General features: G+C 42.6%; 2 protein-coding genes across 2 annotated transcripts in view; one reads left to right on the top strand and one right to left on the bottom strand.

The window, feature by feature from the left end:
• Positions 1-11,659, top strand: part of col28a1a (collagen, type XXVIII, alpha 1a) — a 32,919-nt gene extending 21,260 nt beyond the window's left edge. Inside the window, exons 24-38 of the mRNA XM_029732205.1 lie at positions 2,322-2,390; positions 2,676-2,744; positions 2,864-2,932; positions 3,271-3,339; positions 3,510-3,578; positions 3,833-3,901; positions 5,094-5,162; positions 5,353-5,433; positions 5,527-5,562; positions 5,662-5,698; positions 5,999-6,225; positions 6,614-6,941; positions 9,168-9,310; positions 9,644-9,923; positions 11,057-11,659. Coding sequence (XP_029588065.1) covers positions 2,322-2,390; positions 2,676-2,744; positions 2,864-2,932; positions 3,271-3,339; positions 3,510-3,578; positions 3,833-3,901; positions 5,094-5,162; positions 5,353-5,433; positions 5,527-5,562; positions 5,662-5,698; positions 5,999-6,225; positions 6,614-6,941; positions 9,168-9,310; positions 9,644-9,923; positions 11,057-11,229 — 1,788 coding nt within the window. The 3' untranslated portion in view covers positions 11,230-11,659. The remainder of the gene's footprint in view (positions 1-2,321; positions 2,391-2,675; positions 2,745-2,863; positions 2,933-3,270; positions 3,340-3,509; positions 3,579-3,832; positions 3,902-5,093; positions 5,163-5,352; positions 5,434-5,526; positions 5,563-5,661; positions 5,699-5,998; positions 6,226-6,613; positions 6,942-9,167; positions 9,311-9,643; positions 9,924-11,056) is intronic.
• Positions 11,660-12,421: 762 nt separating this feature from the next.
• On the bottom strand, positions 12,422-15,280 carry c1galt1a (core 1 synthase, glycoprotein-N-acetylgalactosamine 3-beta-galactosyltransferase 1a). The gene is made up of 2 exons (XM_029731128.1): positions 14,660-15,280; positions 12,422-12,674 (listed from the first exon to the last, which is right to left on the bottom strand). Exons 1-2 carry the CDS (start codon positions 15,263-15,265, stop codon positions 12,465-12,467), a joined length of 816 nt encoding a protein of 271 aa, XP_029586988.1. The 5' UTR covers positions 15,266-15,280; the 3' UTR covers positions 12,422-12,464.
• Positions 15,281-19,798: the final 4,518 nt, after the last annotated feature.

Raw genomic sequence — 19,798 nt, 5'->3', positions numbered from 1 at the left:
ACTTACGTAACCCTTCCCCTAACCCTAGCTTTAACCCTTTTAACTAACCCTAACCTTAACCCTTTAGCCTAACTCCTAACCTTAACCCTAACCCCTAACTCCTCGCGTAGCTAATGCTAGCCAGCTAGCTAACGTTATCATTAGCCACCCAGCTAACGTTAACCACAACAAATTGGAATTTGTAACATATCATAGGAATTGTTTGTCGGAACATATCATACTAAATGGATGATGGACAACCACAAATGAATAAATTTCATACGAAACGTAACATATCGTACTATACTGAACAAAAATATAAATAAAGTGTTGGTCCCATGTTTCATGAGCTGAAATTCAAGTTCTCAGAAATGTTCTATGTGCACAAAAAGCTTCTTTCTCTCAAATTTTGTGCACAAAGTTGTTTACTTTGTTTACTAGGTAAAGCCCCGCCTTTTCTCAGCTCACTGGTCACCATAGTAACACCCACCTGTAGCACGCGCTCCAGTAGGTACATTGCACTGGTCATCCCCAAAGCCAATACTTTCTTTGGCCGCCTTTCCTTCCAGTTCTCTGCTGCCAATGACTTGAACGAATTTCAAAAATCTCTGAAGCTGGAGTCTTATATGTCCGTCTCTAACTTTAAGCATCAGCTGTCTGAGCAGCTTACCGATCACTGTACCTGTACATAGCCGATCTGTAAATAGCACACCCGACTACCTCATCCCCATAATTTTACTTACCCTCCTGCTCTTTTGCACCCCAGTATCTCTAGTTGCACATCATCATCTGCATGTCTATCACTCCAGTATTAATGCTAAATTGTAGTTATTTTTGCCTCTAGGGCCTATTTATTGCCTACCTCCCTACTCTTCTACATTTGCACACACTGTACATAGATTTTTCTATTGTGTTATTGACTGTTTGTTTGTTTATGTGTAACTCTGTGTTGTTGTTTTTGTCGCACTGCTTTGCTTTATCTTGGCCAGGTCGCAGTAGTAAATGAGAACTGGTTCTGTACTGGCCTACCTGGTTATATAAAGGTGAAATAAATTAATAAATAAAATTACATCGCTGTAGTGATCAGTTCTCTTTTGCCAAGATAATCCATCCACCTGACAGGTGTTGCATACACAATGCCACAGATGTCTCACGTTTTTAGTGAGCGTGCAATTAGCATGCTGACCGCAGGAATGTCCACCAGTGTTATTGCCAGAGAATTTAATGTTAATTTCTCTACCATAAGCCACTTCCAACGTCGTTTTAGAGAATTTGGCAGTACGTCCAACCGGCCTTACAAACGCAGAACAAACACACACCAGCCCAGGACCTCCACATCCGACTTCTTCACATGTGGGATCGTCAGAGACCAGCCACCCAGACAGCTGATGAAACTGAGGAGTATTTCTGTCTGTAATAAAGCCCTTTTGTGGAGAAAAACTGATTCTGATTGTCTGGGCCTCGCTCCACATTGGGTGCACCCCTGCCCATTCATGTGAAATCCATAGATTAGGGCCTAATTTATTTATTTAAATTGACTGATTTCCTTATATGAACTCTAAGTCAGTAAAATCATTGAAATTGTTGCAAGTTGCATTTATATTTTTGTTCAGTGTATCTGGGATGTCTCGGATTTACGTACAAAATAATATGAAATACTCTCAGACCAGGTTGCATTTTAGTGTCATCAATTCGCATCAAGTCACTTCAATACAGTGCAGTTTGTTTTACTATCAGTGTTTGCCTTCATGGCATAATTCTCAGATTTCAAAGCACACAGGCAGCAGGTATCCTAGTGGTTAGAGTGTTGGGCCAGTAACCGAAAGGTTGCAAGATCGAATCCCTGAGCTGACAAGGTAAAAATCTGTTGTTCTGCCCCTGAACAAGGCAATTAACCCACTGTTCCTAGACCATCATTGAAAATAAGAATTTGTTATTAACAGACTTTCCTAGTTAAATAAAGATTTAAAAAATAAGTATTGCTTACTACTTTATTGGGGCTGTTGTGTGATATTGTTTGATTAAAGATAAAGAAGACAGATTAACCATATGCTTTATAATGACACCAGTAAGTTCTCCCACCCATAACTGTATTTTACATCTCTTTTAGGCTATGAGAGGTATTTTTTAACCAGATATTTATAATGACAATATCAGTAAACTCCCATTAGGCTCTTTTACAGTAGATGTGGCTCATAATATGAGATGTGGCTTTTGACTGCTGGTTCAACATATCAGAGGAACAGGTTGTGTGTGTTTGCTCTAGTTACCTGGCTATTGTTTGTTTGTCATCCATGAGGTTCATGGTGTCATGTATCTCACGTCTCTGTTCTTCTGTTCAGGGAGAGCCTGGCAGTTTTGGAATGATGGGTCTACCAGGTCCTCCTGGCAGGGGCCTACCTGGGTCAAAGGTCAGTGGTAAACACACAGGTGTATGCAAACACACACACACACACACACACACACACACACACACACACACACACACATGGTGTCTTAAAAATATCAGCTCTTGACCTGGGTTGGAAACCATGGTCCCCTGCGCGCCATAAGCCTGGTAAACTAAAGCCTAGCCAGTAACTCTAGGAACTAATTCAAGTCTTCAGGTCTCAGATAAAGTGACTACTGAGTAACACACCCATGCATTTAATGCTCTGTCATACACAGCACTAAAACCCTATTGTCCACATTGACAGGGCGACCTTGGACCAGTGGGGCAGTCTGGGCCTGTAGGAGACCCTGGAGTGGGCATCGCTGGGCTGAAGGTAACCTCAATGGACAGCTAGAACATAGCCTAGCTTTATTACATTATTGCCAAGGTTTTGGCAGCAAGCTAGTACTGCAATGACCCATTTTTCTGTGTGTGTGTTTCTCTGCTGTTCAGGGTGAGAGGGGGAACCCTGGGCCTGTTGGACCACCAGGGTTGAAGGGAGACGGCTACACAGGACCTCAGGTAGGACTATTGATGTTGCTAGTTGTTTAAAAACCCTAGTCTAGTTCGCCAGCCCTGTATCTTTGCACCGCTCCCTAAAAGCCTGGCAAGCCAAGCTATCAAAATACGAATGGCAACATTCATGGATTCAAAATAAGAAAAGCCCTTGAATATCTGAAGTTACTTGCAGATGTGTGGGAAATATTATAAATATATATTTATAAACTGCACACTCTGTTTGCCAGTATCACTTGTTTATTAAGTTACATAGCATCCTCATAGCCTTCATAAGAGATTTAGTATGCACTGAAAATGAAAACGCAACACATGAACCCAGTCTTGTTCTTGTTGATAAACAGGGCCTCCCAGGGTTGCCAGGGCAACCAGGAGAGTTGGGACCTGAAGGGAAAGGATTACCTGGCCCTAAGGTAAGCACTGAACTTACCTTATACACACAATGTTAACTCTAATCCTTCACACAATGAATCACGGTTTTACATGCACGGTTTTACATACATACTCTCTCTCTCTCATGAGTGTATATACTGCACTGTATGTGTACAATGAAACATTAATTCATATTATGTTTGTGTTTCAGGGTGAAAGAGGTTCATCAGGACTTCCAGGGCCAACAGGACCTCCTGGCATTGGTCTGCTGGGACTTAAGGTCAGTGATGACTGGAAACACAGGATTAGTCCAGAAACAGCCTATATCCGGTTACTCCTACCCCCTACCCCCTTGCCCCCACCCTTTACCCCCTAACACCTAACCCGTAGCCTAGCCCCTACCCCCGGCGATCCTTCATCTGCTGTAGATCTTCTTGTAGGCACCTTTTGTCAACATCTCTTGTTTCTTTTCAATGCCAGTTTATTTAAAAAAAATTGTAATGTGGAACTGAACTAATGTTTGTGTGTTTGCAGGGTTCTGTGGGTCAGCCAGGTCCACCTGGTCTGTCAGGAATCCCAGGAGAGGGCATCCAGGGGCCCAAGGTAGGGCCTCATCATCACACTGGACTGGCATGGTAGGGCCTGCAATAATGATCATAATGATGATAATGGTGGGATATTTATATCATGACACAAGGTGAGACCCAGATGCAGACACAGGAGGCAGATGGTTGGAGTCTTACAATGTTTATTTATCCAAAAGGAGTAGACAAGAGAATGGTCGTGGACAGGCAAAAGGTCAAAACCAGATCAGAGTCCAGAAGGAGTGGCAGACAGATTCGTGGTCAAGGCAGACAGAAAGGTTTGGCAGGCGGGTACAGAATCCAGAAACAGGCAAGGGTCAAAACCAGGAGGACTAGAAAAAGGAGAATAGCAAAAAGCAGGAGAACGGGAAAAACGCTGGTTGACTTGGAAAACATACAAGACGAACTGGCACAGAGAGACAGGAAACACAGGGATAAATACACTGGGGAAAATAATCGACACCTGGAGGGGGTGGAGACAATCACAGGGACAGGTGAAACAGATCAGGACATGACAATTTATTGGATACTTATGTGATAGTGACAATATATCAACTGCAATTCTAATTAAATGCCAATGTAATTATAGTGCAGTATGTCATTCATGGCGCCAGAAACAAAAGACTGTGCTATGTTCAAGTGGGGAACTACAGGTAATAGGGCATTGGGCCACCACGCGCCACCAGAACAGCTTCAATGCACCTTGGCATAGATTCTATACGTGTCTGGGACTCTATTGGAGGGATGCAACACCATTCTTCCACAAGAAATTCAAGTTTGTTGATGATAGTGAAAAAATGCTCTCTGATGTGCAGCTTCAGAATCTCCCATAACCATTCAATTGGGTTGAGATCTGGTGACTGACACACACCCTTTAACCCCCCCTATGCTTCTTCTAGCCATGGTAGCCAAGACAATGGGCAACTGTACATATTTATACATGACCCTAAGCATGATTGGATGTTTTAATTGCTTAATTAACTCAGGAGCCACACCTGTGTGGAAGCACTTGCTTTCAATATACTTTTACTCAAGTGTTTATTTTATTTTGGCAGCTACCTGTATGTTTAGAGGGAAATTGGTTTTGGTACTATCAATCTGACATGTGGCACAATATTCTGTGTGCTGCTGTATACAGTATTGTGAGCTGTTTTAACATTAGCAATGATTAATCATACTAATCATTAGTCTTGTATTTTTTCGACATTCAGGGAGAGCCTGGGTTCGAGGGGCCAAAGGGCCCCCGGGGGCCTCCAGGGGACGGCTTTCCAGGAGAAAAGGTAGAAACTTAACCAATGTTTTTGATCCCTGCAGGAATTGAACCAACAACTTGAGCCACACAGGACTGTAACTGCCAAACACACACAGACCGGTTCAATGCCAACATGGACACACACAACCATTTGCTGTTCACTATAAATGTTCTTGTTGATGTTCTTAACAATACTGATGTCATATTACTGTACACAGGGAGACATGGGGATTCTTGGAGACCGTGGGAAGAAAGGAGACAAGGGAGAATTTGGAGAGCCAGGATCTATAGGACCCATGGTATGATAGTCTTCTGGTCCCATCATGGTTATAAAATAACGCATTTCATGGTTCATTTATATGTTGATCGCTAACCTGTGTTCAAACTTGCAGGGGAAATCTGGTGAGAAGGGGGATCCTGGCTTGACAGTGAGTAGAGCACAAAATCCATGCTGTTTCATAATGGCACCTTTGTTATGTCTCTCAATCATATTTTAATATATTAATGTTTTCCTCTTCCACCCACAGAGAGAGGAAGTCATCAAAATTATCAGGGAAAGTTGTGGTGAGTTAAAACGGCTCATTGACTATACATATCTACAGAACATAAACACCATTGTTAAAGTGTTAGCCAACATTTATTATTTCTAAGGAACTGTGCACAGAGTGCACAGGCAATTGTTACTATTGCTGGACAATCCTTTGCTAAATAGATAAACATGAATAAATCAAATGTGCTTCTGTTTGCTCATTGGGTTCTAGTCCAGGTTACTGAAAACACTTTGTGATAACTGTGGATGTAAAAATGACTTTTTAAATACATTTGATTGATTGATATAGAGACAGTCTATGTTTATGTTCTCAGGCTGTGGTGTGAAGTGCAGAGAGAGTCCTCTGGAGCTGGTGTTTGTGATTGACAGCTCAGAGAGTGTTGGACCGGAGAACTTCGAGGTGGTCAAGGACTTTGTGAACACCCTGATTGACCGTGTGTCTGTGAACCGCGAGGCCAGCAGGATTGGTGTGGTCCTCTACAGTCATGTGGACATAGTGGTGGTCAGTCTGACGCAGCAGTCCAGCCAGAACGACATCAAGGTCAGTAGTATTGAAGCAGATGAGTACCTGTCACAGACTGGGTTCGAATCCCGGGTCTCCTGCATGTCACAACTGTATTAGCCCTCTGAGCTAAAGCCTAGACATGCTTGAAGCAGATCTGTGTTTATTCTGCTGTATCCTTTTTCTGTCTGATGTTAATTATACTCACTCTTTCATCCCCTGGTATATCTATCGTCTGTCTGTCTGTCTGTCTGTCTGTCTGTCTGTCTGTCTGTCTGTCTGTCTGTCTGTCTGTCTGTCTGTCTGTCTGTCTGTCTGTCTGTCTGTCTGTCTGTCTGTCTGTCTGTCTGTCTGTCTGTCTGTCTGTCTGTCTGTCTGTCTGTCTGTCTGTCTGTCTGTATCTGTCTGTCTGTGTAATTTCTCTCAGGCTGCGGTGAGGAAGATGCCGTACCTGGGCGAGGGCACCTTTACGGGTAGTGCCATTGGGAGAGCCAACCAGCTGTTCCAGGCCTCGCGGCCCGGTGTTCGTAAAGTTGCCGTGGTACTAACCGACGGGCAGGCAGACCGGCGTGACGTAGTGCAGCCCGAGGACGCCGCCAGGGAGGCCCACACTGCCGGCATTGAGATGTTTGTCATCGGGGTGGTGAATAAGAAAGACCCGCTGTATGCAGAGTTCCAATCTGAGATGATCGCTATTGCCTCAGACCCAGACGAGGAACACATGTACCTGATCGAAGACTTCATGACGCTGCCCAGTATGTGGTTCTGGATGAAGTTCAAGACTCTAGAGAACGTTTTAGACTCTAGATGAAGTTTTAGACTCTAGATGAAGTCCATGACTCTAGGGGAAGTTTAAGACGCTAGGGGAAGTTTAAGACTCTAGGGGAAGTTTAAGACTCTAGGGGAAGTTTAAGACTCTAGACTCTAGGGGAAGTTTAAGACTCTAGGGGAAGTTTAAGACTCTAGGGGAAGTTCAAGACTCTAGATAAAGTGCTAGACTCTAGATGACGTTCAAGACTCTAGATGACGTTCAAGACTCTAGATGAAGTGCTAGACTAGATTAAGTGCTAGACTCTAGATGAAGTGCTAGACTCTAGGTGAAGTTCAAGACTCTAGATGAAGTTCAAGACTCTAGATGAAGTTCAAGACTCTAGATGAAGTGCTAGACTCTAGATAAAGTTCTAGACTCTAGATGATGTTCAAGACTCTAGATGACGTTCAAGACTCTAGATGACGTTCAAGACTCTAGATGAAGTGCTAGACTAGATGAAGTGCTAGACTCTAGGTGAAGTTCAAGACTCTAGGTGAAGTTCAAGACTCTAGGTGAAGTTCAAGACTCTAGATGAAGTTCAAGACTCTAGATGAAGTTCAAGACTCTAGGTGAAGTTCAAGACTCTAGATGAAGTTCAAGACTCTAGATGAAGTTCAAGACTCTAGGTGAGGTTCAAGACTCTAGGTGAAGTTCAAGACTCTAGGTGAAGTTCAAGACTCTAGGTGAAGTTCAAGACTCTAGATGAAGTTCAAGACTAGGTGAAGTGCTAGACTCTGTGTGAAGTTCAAGACTCTTGATGAAGTTCAAGACTCTAGATAAAGTGCTAGACTCTAGATGAGGTTCAAGACTCTAGGTGAAGTTCAAGACTCTAGATGAAGTGCTAGACTCTAGATAAGGTGCTAGACTCTAAATAAAATGCTAGACTCTAGATAAGGTGCTAGACTCTAAATAAAATGCTAGACTAGATAAAGTGCTAGACTCTAGATAAAGTGCTAGACTCTGCCTAGTATATGGTTCTAGTTCGGTTTTATTTACATCCACAGTCATAGCAGTCAATACAAAATGAAATCCATGTAAATGGCATCGGCCTATCTAAATACATATGCTTAAATTGATAAAAGAACAGACAACAGATCTATTCTAACAACTCTACTGAAGAGCCCCATTAAGGGGTTTGTGAAGGAGATATCTTGATTTCTGTAGATCGGCACGGAACAGTGCCAAAATTGCTTTATAACAATAACGTGATAATACTATTACTTTTATATAGAAATAGAATATTTAAAATTGAAGTATTTGAGTATAAACAAACAGTGTGAAAATGCATTGCACAAAACGCTGTCACTATAGTTGCAGTATTGTAATGTCTTTAAGTGTTATAGATAATGTTTCATCACATCCCAACTATGCTCACTGCATGGCCTGTTTAAAAATTACATTTGGGAAAATGTCACCCTTAATGGTGATGCCTGCAGTCACTGCCATAAGATACTTTAAAGAACGGCTGCCTTTAAAAAGCAACAAATCCATTTGAAAACGTCCTGTGTCAACGATATAAGTCAGAAACAGTTATTCTAGTGTCATAATTGATTACAAAGTCAAAATAGGATAATTTGGGTCATAAAGTCAGTCTCGTCTAAAATGGAGCATAGACAGTGAGACAGACCTGCCCAGCAGCTCCGATTTTGTTAACATAAGACAACATGTCACACATTTAACTTGAGAAATACTACACCAAACACCTTCGTTAGATGTAAAATTGTGCAACTAAAACATCCTCGGCAAATAAATCAAAATGCATTACAGATTTCTTGAGTTACTGTATCTTAGCTTCATTCTGCGGATTTTGAGGAGGGCTTCCACGTATACAGTGTTTTATGGGGGACAAACATCATTAACCAAATGAAGAATCGGTCAGAAAACACACCTCCAAGACTGAAATCTAATTTTTCTAATGAGCAACAGAAAACACACGTGCCAATCGACGTGTTCAGTCGCTCTTTAAAGTTTCAACCAAAGGTTATATACATGACCGAGTGGTGGAGTTCCTGTACGCTAGCTAGAGAAACAGGCCAGTGACATTCTATTATGACTGGTGATGATTTATGTTCTATGTTTTGAAACTCCCTGGATGACTATTTAATCCTTTAATAGCTTGAAATTAACTTGAGGTTGATTACAGTCTTTTAAACTGTCTGTCTTGGCACAGCCCTGGAGAGTACGCTGCTCAGCCAGATCTGTGAGCACAACGATGGAACCCTCTTCATCCCCAACCCCATGCCCACCCTTGAGGTTTACAGAGAAGTCCCAGACAGGGGGGGCATACCCGACTTTGAGGACGATTACAGAAGAGTAAGAGAAAACACTTTTAGGACTTATGGGATGAACTTACTAAGACACTTAAGATGAACAAATGGACAAAACCACTTTGAAGTAGACATTACAAACAATGGCCAAAACCACATGAAAGTAGACATTTCACATTATCATACCAATACCAATACACAAATTACACTCTAACGAACTACACGCTAATAAAGTACACTCTAACAAACTACATAGGGCTGTAAATAGCTGCATAAGACTCTACCATCCAGTCTGTTACCATGACTGCTGCAGTGATCACTATGTCTGGAATGCGTAGTCATTTGATATTTCTTCCTCTGTGTATTTCTCCCTCTCCAGCCTGGACCACCAATATTTGAGACTGAGAGCCCTCCCTCCTCACGGGCCCCAGAATCCCCCGGCTTCAACGAGAACGAAATCGACACTGGCAAGACGACATCGGTCTTCGAGGTACCCCTGAACAAGCTCCCAGACATCATGACAGCAGCATCAGGGGGCCAAGGAGGAAAGCAGCAACCCCCTGTTATCTCTATGGTGGGACCCCAGACCCCCCAGACACCCACCAACTGGCAGTACATCCCCAAGACCACCCAGCCTCTGCCAGACATCTTTGTACCAGGTGAGTCTCTTTTTTTAATGACCATTTGAGAAATTACATTATGTAGGATACATCTCGAACTGTACAAACAATTGATTGGAAAACATTTCCTCATTACTCCTTTGAAATGTTTTGTCTATGGTATTTATTTATCCTTTATTTAACTAGGAAAGTGAGTTAATAACAAATTCTTATTTACAATGACAGCCTAGGAACAGTGCCTTGTTCAGGGGCAGAACGACAGATTTTTACCTTGTCAGCTCGGGGATTCGGTCTAGCAACCTTTGGGTTACTAGTCCAACGCTCTAACCACTAGGCTACCTGCCGCCCCTGGTAGACTCAGATCTGTTTACTTGTTCAGGGTATGTCAAAATGTTACAAAACCAGTTGTCACATCTTCAACAAACAGACGTATTAACCCGTTTGTCTCTCTGTTAGTCCATGGTGTTGAAGTATAAAGTCCTATAAGCATTTATAAAACAAGTGTAATGCTTTATAACTTGTTATTAGGATGAAGAAGCCTTTATAAAGTCTTACAAAAACCGAAGAGAAGAGACGAGAAGAGAATCATTAGGTCATTTACTGTCCATATGTAGTTTTTGTTGGTGGCAGCTTCCGGAATGGCTGAAGAACTGCAACATATACCTGGAGCCAATTCTGCAAATAGCACTGCTGGGTGATTTAAAAAGTCATAGTCAATCTATCAATAATATAATAATACTCTTAGCAAAAAGGTTTTTTTCATTTAGAATCAGAACTTTCCTGAAACATCACAGTACAGTTGAAAAATATATGACAAATAGAAATCATAACTGGATGGTGTTCAGAGATAGATGGAAGGGTTGAGTGGAGCTGAAGGCTGGGACTAAAAACAAACAAAAGATAACTATTGTAAAATATACTGTATCCGTCAAATATATTTAGTATTTATAATCTGGAAGGAGAAGCCTAAGAGTTGTTGTCCATTAGTTTACTCCAATTAGGGGAGTGATGGTAGGGTTAGGGGAAAATAATAAAGGAAAAAATATATATATGGGCGATTGGAAATGATGCAGACGATTACATTGATGGAAGCTACAATCTATCGGCAATATTAAAGCTGATCTACCCCCTAAAAATAAATAAGTATTACAAAAACCTCTTGTCTGTTCCAGTGGTGGGGTGCAGACAGCCGTTGGACCCTGGGCCGTGTCGTCAGTATGTGGTCAGGTGGTACTACGACCCGGAAGCCAACTCCTGCGCCCAGTTCTGGTACGGAGGTTGCCAGGGTAACGGAAACCAGTTTGAGTCGGAGGCCGGGTGCAGGAGCGTTTGCGTCCGCACGTAACAGACAGTTGTGCTTTGTTTAAAGAGAGAAGGGCTGTGTGCAAATTCCCCAATGATAATGTCAGAGGGATGCACTGAGGACATGGGCTCATATCTATCTATGGCTGCGTCCCAATTCTCCTGAGGATGGGGAGTGTGTAAGTGCATACTTCGCAGAACGGTGGAGAATCGGGACATAGGCTTTCTATCACTTACAGTTCGACCAAAGCTCAGGCGAACGACAGCACTGCTACACTGATTCTCCCGAGAGGACCTGTATACTGTCTCTTTATTTCTGGTATGTTCTTTATGTAGTCTGTGAACCACCCCCTGTACTGTACAAATGTTCAACCTGTTTACATTTTGTATATTTCCACACACTATTGTTTTTACCCATTGTGTTGCTTCAAATAATTGTCCAATAAAAAGACACCTTAATAACTTCCAAACCATAAACCCTGTGATCTGAACAGATTCTCACAGGTCAGGATTCTCATGACATAAAATGACATATCTACTGTATGTGTGTGCTGTATTTAGTCCAGTTCTATTTCAGTTTCATCTTTCGCTAACAAACTGAGTGTAATATATCGTGCTAGACCTCCAGAAATCTGTAGAAGACATAAAATAGATACTTCTATTTTCATATAAACAAACTACCATGTTAACCTTTCTTTTACTGTAAGTTGTAAAAAAATGAACACTTGACTGTAAAATATATTTTTGTTTAATATTGTACAACAAAAGCAAAGAAGGAAATGTGAAGCTCACACAACAGAATAAACATGTTTGTTTTAATAACTATATAATAAAATAAAACATATGGAGTGCTTAAATCATAAGCACTTTCAGCTACAGTAAGTATCATATGTACTTTTGAATGACATAAACAGGGGAAATGATTGACACTTGTCGTCAGTATTACAAACCTACAGGTAAAGGCACAGTCTGGAAGATTCCCTGCTTCTCAAATCAAATTTCATTAATGATATACAATAAATAGCAAATGCCTTATGAGCTTAGTACAACTGTCTCACCCTTTCACAACAACTCTAGAACTTCATTTTTAATATAGTTGTTGTCATTTGAGTCTTTGTTTGTTTACAATGTATAGTTTCAAAATATGTTTAAAACTACCGTGTCGATGAATTTGAATGGTTACATTTCCCCAGTCTCATCGCTCAGCATACCAAACAAAGTGTCAGGGTCAGCTGTTGTTTCTGGCATTTAAACATTACACAGTAATACATACTTTCTTCAGTGCAGTAGTCTGTCTGTGTTATCTCTGTGCTTGGCAGAGACAGGTGTGATGGTGTTACTCTTACTTTCAGTTGCTGCAGAATCAGGCTTGTACCTGTACTGGTATCCATAGGGCCGTAGATTATAGGTGAGGTATTCCAGCGTGTACATCTGTACATTGTAGATGTAGTGAAATGATATGGTGTGATCTGAACAACATTCTGGGCCCTGGGAGAAAGAAAGGCTGTATTAAGCCTGTATAAAACTTTATACGCTGAACAAAAATATAAACGCAACATGCAACAATTTCAAAGATTTTACTGAGTTACAATTCATATAAGGAAATCAGTCAATTGGAATAAATAAATTAAGCCCTAATGTATGGATTTCACTTGACTGGTGTTGGATTCGGTGTGAAACTTTGAACATTGTTATACTCAGAATTATAGGAACATTAGTTACAAAAGAGACATGAGGGGTGCCATAATGAAGCTTGGGAGGCGCTGAGTGCAGGGAAGACAATCGCATGTGGCAGTACTGATAAGTACTGCTTAGCAAGAATGATATGTTTAGCGATAAGGAGGAGACTCCACCCAAAGTGGGGTATGAATACTACCACGGGGCAAGCCATGTCTGTGTCTGAATTACAGCAGCATCGACCCTTTGGGAAGAATTAAACTTGGTTAAGCTTCTCTGGTGTCCGTGGAGTCATTAACTCTTAAAGATCAGAACCCAACACTGGGAAAAGAGATATCCATCTGTTGGTCACTGATACCCGAAAAAAAGTAGGAGAGTGGATCAGAAAACCAGTCAGTATCTGGTATGACCACCGTTAGCCTCATGCAGCGCGACACATCTCCTTCACAAAGAGTTGATCAGGTTGTTGATTGTGGCCTGTGGAATGTTGTCCCACTCCTCTTCAATGGCTGTGCAAAGTTGCTGGATATTGGCGGGAAGTGGAACACGCTGTCGTACATGTCAGTCGATCCAGAGCATCACAAACATGCTCAATGGGTGACATGTCTGGTGAGTATGCAGGCCCTGGAAAAACTGGGACATTTTCAGCTTCCAGGAATTGTGTACAGATTCTTGCGACATGGGACTGTACATTATCATGCTGAAACATGCTGAAACAGGTGATGGCGGCGGATAAATGGCACGACAATTGGCCTCAGGATCTCGTCACGGTATCTCTGTGCATTTAAACTGACATCAATAAAATGCAATTGTGTTCATTGTCCATAGCTTATGCCTGCCCATACCATAACCCCACCATAGGGCACTCTGTTCAAAATGATGACACGACACCATACACACTGTCTGCCATCTGCCAGGTACAGTTGAAACTGGGGTTCATCCGGGAAGAGCACACTTCTCCAGCATGCCAGTGGTCATTGAAGGTGAGCACCTATCCACTGAAGTCGGTTACGACGCCGAACTGCAGTCAGGTCAAGACCCTGTTGAGGACGACAGGCATGCAGATGAGCTTCCCTGAGACGGTTTCTGACAGTTTGTGAAGAAATTCTTTGGTTGTGCAAACCAATAGTTTCATCAGCTATCCGTGTGGCTGGTCTCAGACGATCCCACAGGTGAAGAAGTCGGATATGGTGGTCCTGGGCTGGCGTGGTTACATGTGGTCTGCGGTTGTGAGGCCGGTTAGACGTACTGCCAAATTCTCTAAAACGGCGTTGGAGGCGGCATATGGTAGAGAAATTAACATTAAATTATCTGGCAACAGCTCTGGTGGATATTCCTGCAGTCAGCATGCCAACTGCACGCTCCATCAAAACTTGAGGCATCTGTGGCATTGTGTTGTGTAACTGCACATTTTAGAGTTCACTTTTATAGTCCCCAGCACAAGGTGCAACTGTGTAATGATCATGCTGTTTAATTATCTTTTTGATATGCCACACCTGTCATGTGGATGGTTTATCTTGGCAAATGAGAAATGCTCACTAATGTAAGCCAAGATTTGTGCAAGGCTACTTATTTATAATAAGTACAAAGCCATGAGTAAATCTATGAGTAAAGATTTACTTTAGCTAGTCAGTCATAACACTGTGAATGCCAAACCCTAAGCACCTATGACAACTCTCCTATAATACATATGATTGAGAGAGCATCACAACCACCCAGAGAGTTGAGAATAAAATAGAATGATATGAGTGTACTTGATGTAAGTGAACAGTTGATTAGTGGTAGGGTATGCTTACCTCTCTGGGTTTGTAGTAGTCGTACAAGAGAAACCAAGGCCGTTTTCTGGGTGGCTTTTTGATCAGGTACTTGTCTGGTGGGAAGGGATGAAACGTCTGCCTTCCCTTCACATCTCTGGAGTCTCCCGGCTCCACACCCATTGTCTCCATACACTTCCCCAGAGCCATGTCTTCTATGATGGAAAAGTGGGTACATTTTGCCATGTCGAATCCCTCGATGAACCTTCTAACGGCTTCTTTACTGAGGACATAGCCGGCTCCACCGCTCATGTAACCCTGGTGGACGAACGGGCGGAACCTTCGCCCAAAGTACACAGGCTTCTCCGGGTCCTGTTTGGACAAGGTGTAGCGGAGGTTTTCGATGACCACGAACGTGTCATCATCAGCTTTGAGGACCCAGTCGTAGTCATTGCGGTGATGCTGGTAGATGTACTGGAAGGCTCTGATGGTCTTCCAGTAGAGCTGGTCTCGTCCCTCGGTTACGTTGAGCCCCACTGTGGGGAAATCTGTCTCCACTGAACTCATGTAGAGGATTTTGTTGCATCGGTTGGCCCAGGTGGCCCGGATGTATTTGGTTCTAGACTCCAGGTTCTTAGGTCCAGTCATGATCCAACATAGCAGACGCACCTTCTGGGACAGGTTGGCTGCAACACTCCTGTCCTCATCTGGAAGAGATCATTTAAAGATAATTAATGAAAATTGTGGTAATTTAGCACAGTGGTTCCCAAACTGAGAGGACGCCCCCCTCCTCTTGAACTGAGTCCGGCTTTCAACTTACTTTTTCAAGTTGTAATAGTAGAATGCACAAGGTGCAATTGCGAAATTGAGTAGTTTTCCTCAGTAGGTGGATTGTTTGGGGTCAATTCCATTTCAATTTCAGTCAATTCAGGGAGTACAATTAAATTCCAACTCCAATTCCAATTATCTTCCAATGCTTTTCAGTTAGGACACTTTTTTATTGGAATTGGTATTTTGTTTACTTTCTGAATTGACTGGAATTGAAATGGAATTGACCCAAACCCTGATCTGTGTCCTCTATGTGGGAATCAAACACCTAGTGTTTCCAGCACTGTGCTCTCTAACCCACTGGCCTCTTGGAACCACAATGCTTTCAGGAGTAATAGATGTTTTAAGATTCACTCACACAGATCCAATACAACTCCAGGGTAACAAAAAAACGACTTATACTTAGACTTAAGGCTGGATTGCACTTACACTGAGTGTACAAAACATTAAGAACACCTTCCAATTATTGAGTTGCACCCCCACAATGTAGCGTAGATTTCACATACAAACGTTATAGTGTACCTCCGAATTCAGAACCAAATATGCTTCCCAAAAATATCATGGTCGCTGTGGTAGAACGTTTATTTTGATTGGCAATTTTCTGTATTTCTCAGAGTGCCATCAGGTAGCCTGATTTCAAATCAAATCGTATTAGTCACATGCTCCGAATACAATGAAATGCTTACTTACAAGCCTCTAACCAACAATGCAGTTTAAAAATAGACAATAACAACAGCGAGACTATATACAGGGGGTACTGGTACAGAGTCAATGTGCTGGGTCACCAATTAGTTGAGGAAATTGAGGTAATATGTACATGTAGGTAGAGTTATTAAAGTGACTATGCATAGATAATAAGAGAGAGTAGAAGCAGTGTAAAGGGGGGGCAACACAAATAGTCTGGGTAGCCATTTGATTAGATGTTCAGGAATCTTATGGCTAGAAGCTGTTTAGACTTGGCACTCCGGTACCACTAGCCATGCAGTAGCAGAGAGAACAGTCTATGACTAGGGTGGCTGGAGTCTTTGACAATTTTTAGGGCCTTCCTCTGACACCACCTGGTATAGAGGTCCTGGATTGCAGGAAGCTTGGCCCCAGTGATGTACTGGGCCATACACACTACCCTCTGTAGTGACGTGCGGTCAGATGCTGAGCAGTTGTCATACCAGGCAGTGATGCAACCAGTCAGGATGCTCTCGATGGTGCAGCTGTACAACCTTTTGAGGATTACATTTACATTTTAGTCATTTAGCAGACACTCTTATCCAGAGCAACTTACAGTAGTGAATGCATACATTTCATACATTTTTCTCCATACTCCGTACTGGTCCCCCGTGGGAATTGAACCCACAACACCATGCTCTACCAACTGAGCCACACGGGACCTTAGGACCCATGCCAAATCTTTTCAGTCTCCTGAGGGGGAATAGGTTTTGTTGTGCCCTCTTCACGACTGTCTTAGTGTGCTTGGACCATGTTAGTTTGTTGGTGATGTGGACACCAAGGAACTTGAAGCTCTCAACCTGCTCCACTACAGCCCCATTGATGAGAATGGGTGCGGGCTCGGTCCTCCTTTTCCTGTAGTCCACAATCATGTCCTTTGTCTTGATCACGTTGAGGGAGAGGTTGTTGTCCTGGCACCACATGGCCAGATCTCTGACCTCCTCCCTATAGGCTGTCTCGTCATTGTCGGTGATCAGGCCTACCACTGTTGTGTCATTGGCAAACTTAATGATGGTGTTGGAGTCGTGCCTGGCCATGCAGTCATGGGTGAACAGGGAGTACAGGAGAGGACTGAGCACGCACTCCTGAGGGGCCCCTGTGTTGAGGATCAGCATGGTGGATGTGTTGTTACCTACCCTTACCACCTGGGGGCGGCCCGTCAGGAAGTCCAGGATCCAGTTGCAGAGAGAGGTCTTTAGTCCCAGGGTCCTTAGCTTATTGATGAGCTTTGAGGGCACTATGGTGTTGAATGCTGATCTGTAGTCAATGAGTAGCATTCTCACATAGGTGTTCCTTTTGTCCAGGTGGGAAAGGGCAGTGTGGAGTGCAATAGCGATTGCATCATCTGTGGATTTGTTAGGGCAGTATGCAAATTGGAGTGGGTCTAGGGTTTCTGGGATAATGGTGTTGATGTGAGCCATGACCAGCCTTTCAAAGCACTTCATGGCTACAGACGTGAATTTAAGCAGATTACCTTAGTGTTCTTGGGCACAGGGACTATGGACGGTCTGCTTAAAACATGTTGGTATTACAGACTCAGACAGGGAGAGGTTGAAAATGTCAGTGAAGACACTTGCCGGTTGGTCAGCGCATGCTCGGGGGTACACGTCCTGGTAATCCGTCTGGCCCTGCGGCCTTGTGAATGTTGACCCGTTTAAAGATCTTACTCACATTGGCTGCGGAGAGCGTGATCACACAGTCGTCTAGAACAGCTGGTGCTCTCATGCATGTTTCAGTGTTATTTGCCTCGAAAGCGAGCATAGAAGTAGTTTAGCTCGTCTTCTAGGCTTGTGTCACTGGGCAGCTCTCGGCTGCGCTTCCCTTTGTAGTCTGTAATGGATGCAAGCCCTGTCACATCTGACGAGCTTCGGAGCTGGAGTAGTACGATTCGATCTTAGTCCTGTATTGACACTTTGCCTGTTTGATGGTTCGTCGGAGGGCATAGCGAGATTTCTTATAAGCTTCCGGGTTAGAGTCCCGCTCCTTGAAAGCAGCAGCTCTAGCCTTTAGCTCAGTGCGGATGTTGCCTGTAATCCACGGCTTCTGGTTGGGGTTTGTACGTACAGTCTCTGTGGGGACGACATCATCAATGCACTTATTGATGAAGCCAATGACTGATGTGGTGTACTTCTCAATGCCATAGGAAGAATCCCAGAACATATTCCAGTCTGTGCTAGGAAAACAGTCCTGTAGCACAGCATCTGCTACGTCTGACCACTTTTTTATTGAGTCATTGGTACTTCCTGCTTTAATTTTAGCTTGTAAGCAGGAATCAGGAGGATAGAATTACTGTCAGATTTGCCAAATGGAGAGTGAGGGAGAGCTTTGTATGCGTCTCTGTGTGTGGAGTATAGGTGGTCTAGAGTTTTTTCCCTCTGGTTGCACATCCAACATGCTGATAGAAATTTGGTAAAACAGATTTAAGTTTCCCTGCATTAAAGTCCCCGGCCACTAGGAGCACCGGCCTCTGGATGAGCATTTTCCTGTTTGCTTATGGCGGAATACAGCTCATTGAGTGCAGTCTTAGTGCCAGCATCGGTCTGTGGTGTTATGTAGACAGCTACTAAAAATACAGATGAAAACTCTCTTGGTAGATAGTGTGGTCTACAGCTTATCATGAGATACTCTACCTCAGGGGAGCAAAACCTCGAGACTTCCTTAGATATCGTGCACCAGCTGTTGTTTACATATATGCATAGGCCCCCCGCTCCATGTCTTACCAGACACCGCTGTTCTATCCTGCCGATACAATGTATAACCAGCCAGCTGTATGTTGATAATATCGTCGTTCAGCCACGACTCCATGAAGCATAAGATATTACAGTTTTTATGTAACCGTATAAGGGATCATAGCTTTCACCTAGATTCACAAAGTCAGTTTGTCATTGAAAGAGCAGGAGTTAATAATGTTTTGTACACTCAGTGTATATCTCCATATTAAGAGGAAAGAGACCCAATAACCTAGTTGTTTCAATTACATTCATGTTTTATAACTGAATGATATTACATTGTAATAAAAAAATATATATATAGCAATTTGTAATTTATTATCAATAATAAGAAATAAGTCAATTACCTGAGTGTATGTGTCTTGGAACCCCCCTGTCATCCTGAACTCCACTGGAGTTACCCAGTGAGAAAACAGCTAGGTCTGCAGTGCTAGGGTCTGAGTAAACAAAGTATAGGATAGACAGAAATCCTATACACAGCCCAGACACAAAGAATACAGTTGAAAGATTGATCCTCATTCCCCTCCTTCAGACCAAACCCTGTGAGTGATACAAATATGAAGGAGAAGTGAGTTTGGGCAGATGAACAAACACGTGTTACTTCAAACTTGTTAAAATAATATGCAAACATGCAAATATACTGTATACGGTATACAACTAACATTAATTGTGCTATCACTTTCAAGATCAGTTCACAAGGGGGAGTCTTCAAAAAAGAACGCGTTGTAATAATGGATCTCAACCAAAATCATTGTTGCTTTTAAAGTTACAAACACACGTTTGAATATTTTAATAAAAATATTAGCTTACCTGTTCACACAAAAATATATTGAAAGATTGGTATTATTCTCCTCTGATTGTGGATAATGGAGCTGTCGGGAATAATGGATTTGCTCAAGGT

This window comes from Salmo trutta, chromosome 34, assembly GCF_901001165.1.
Source record: "Salmo trutta chromosome 34, fSalTru1.1, whole genome shotgun sequence".
Taxonomy (NCBI): Eukaryota; Metazoa; Chordata; class Actinopteri; order Salmoniformes; family Salmonidae; genus Salmo; species Salmo trutta.
The sequence above is the reverse complement of the archived record's forward strand: the minus strand, read 5'-3'. Positions and strand labels throughout refer to the sequence as shown.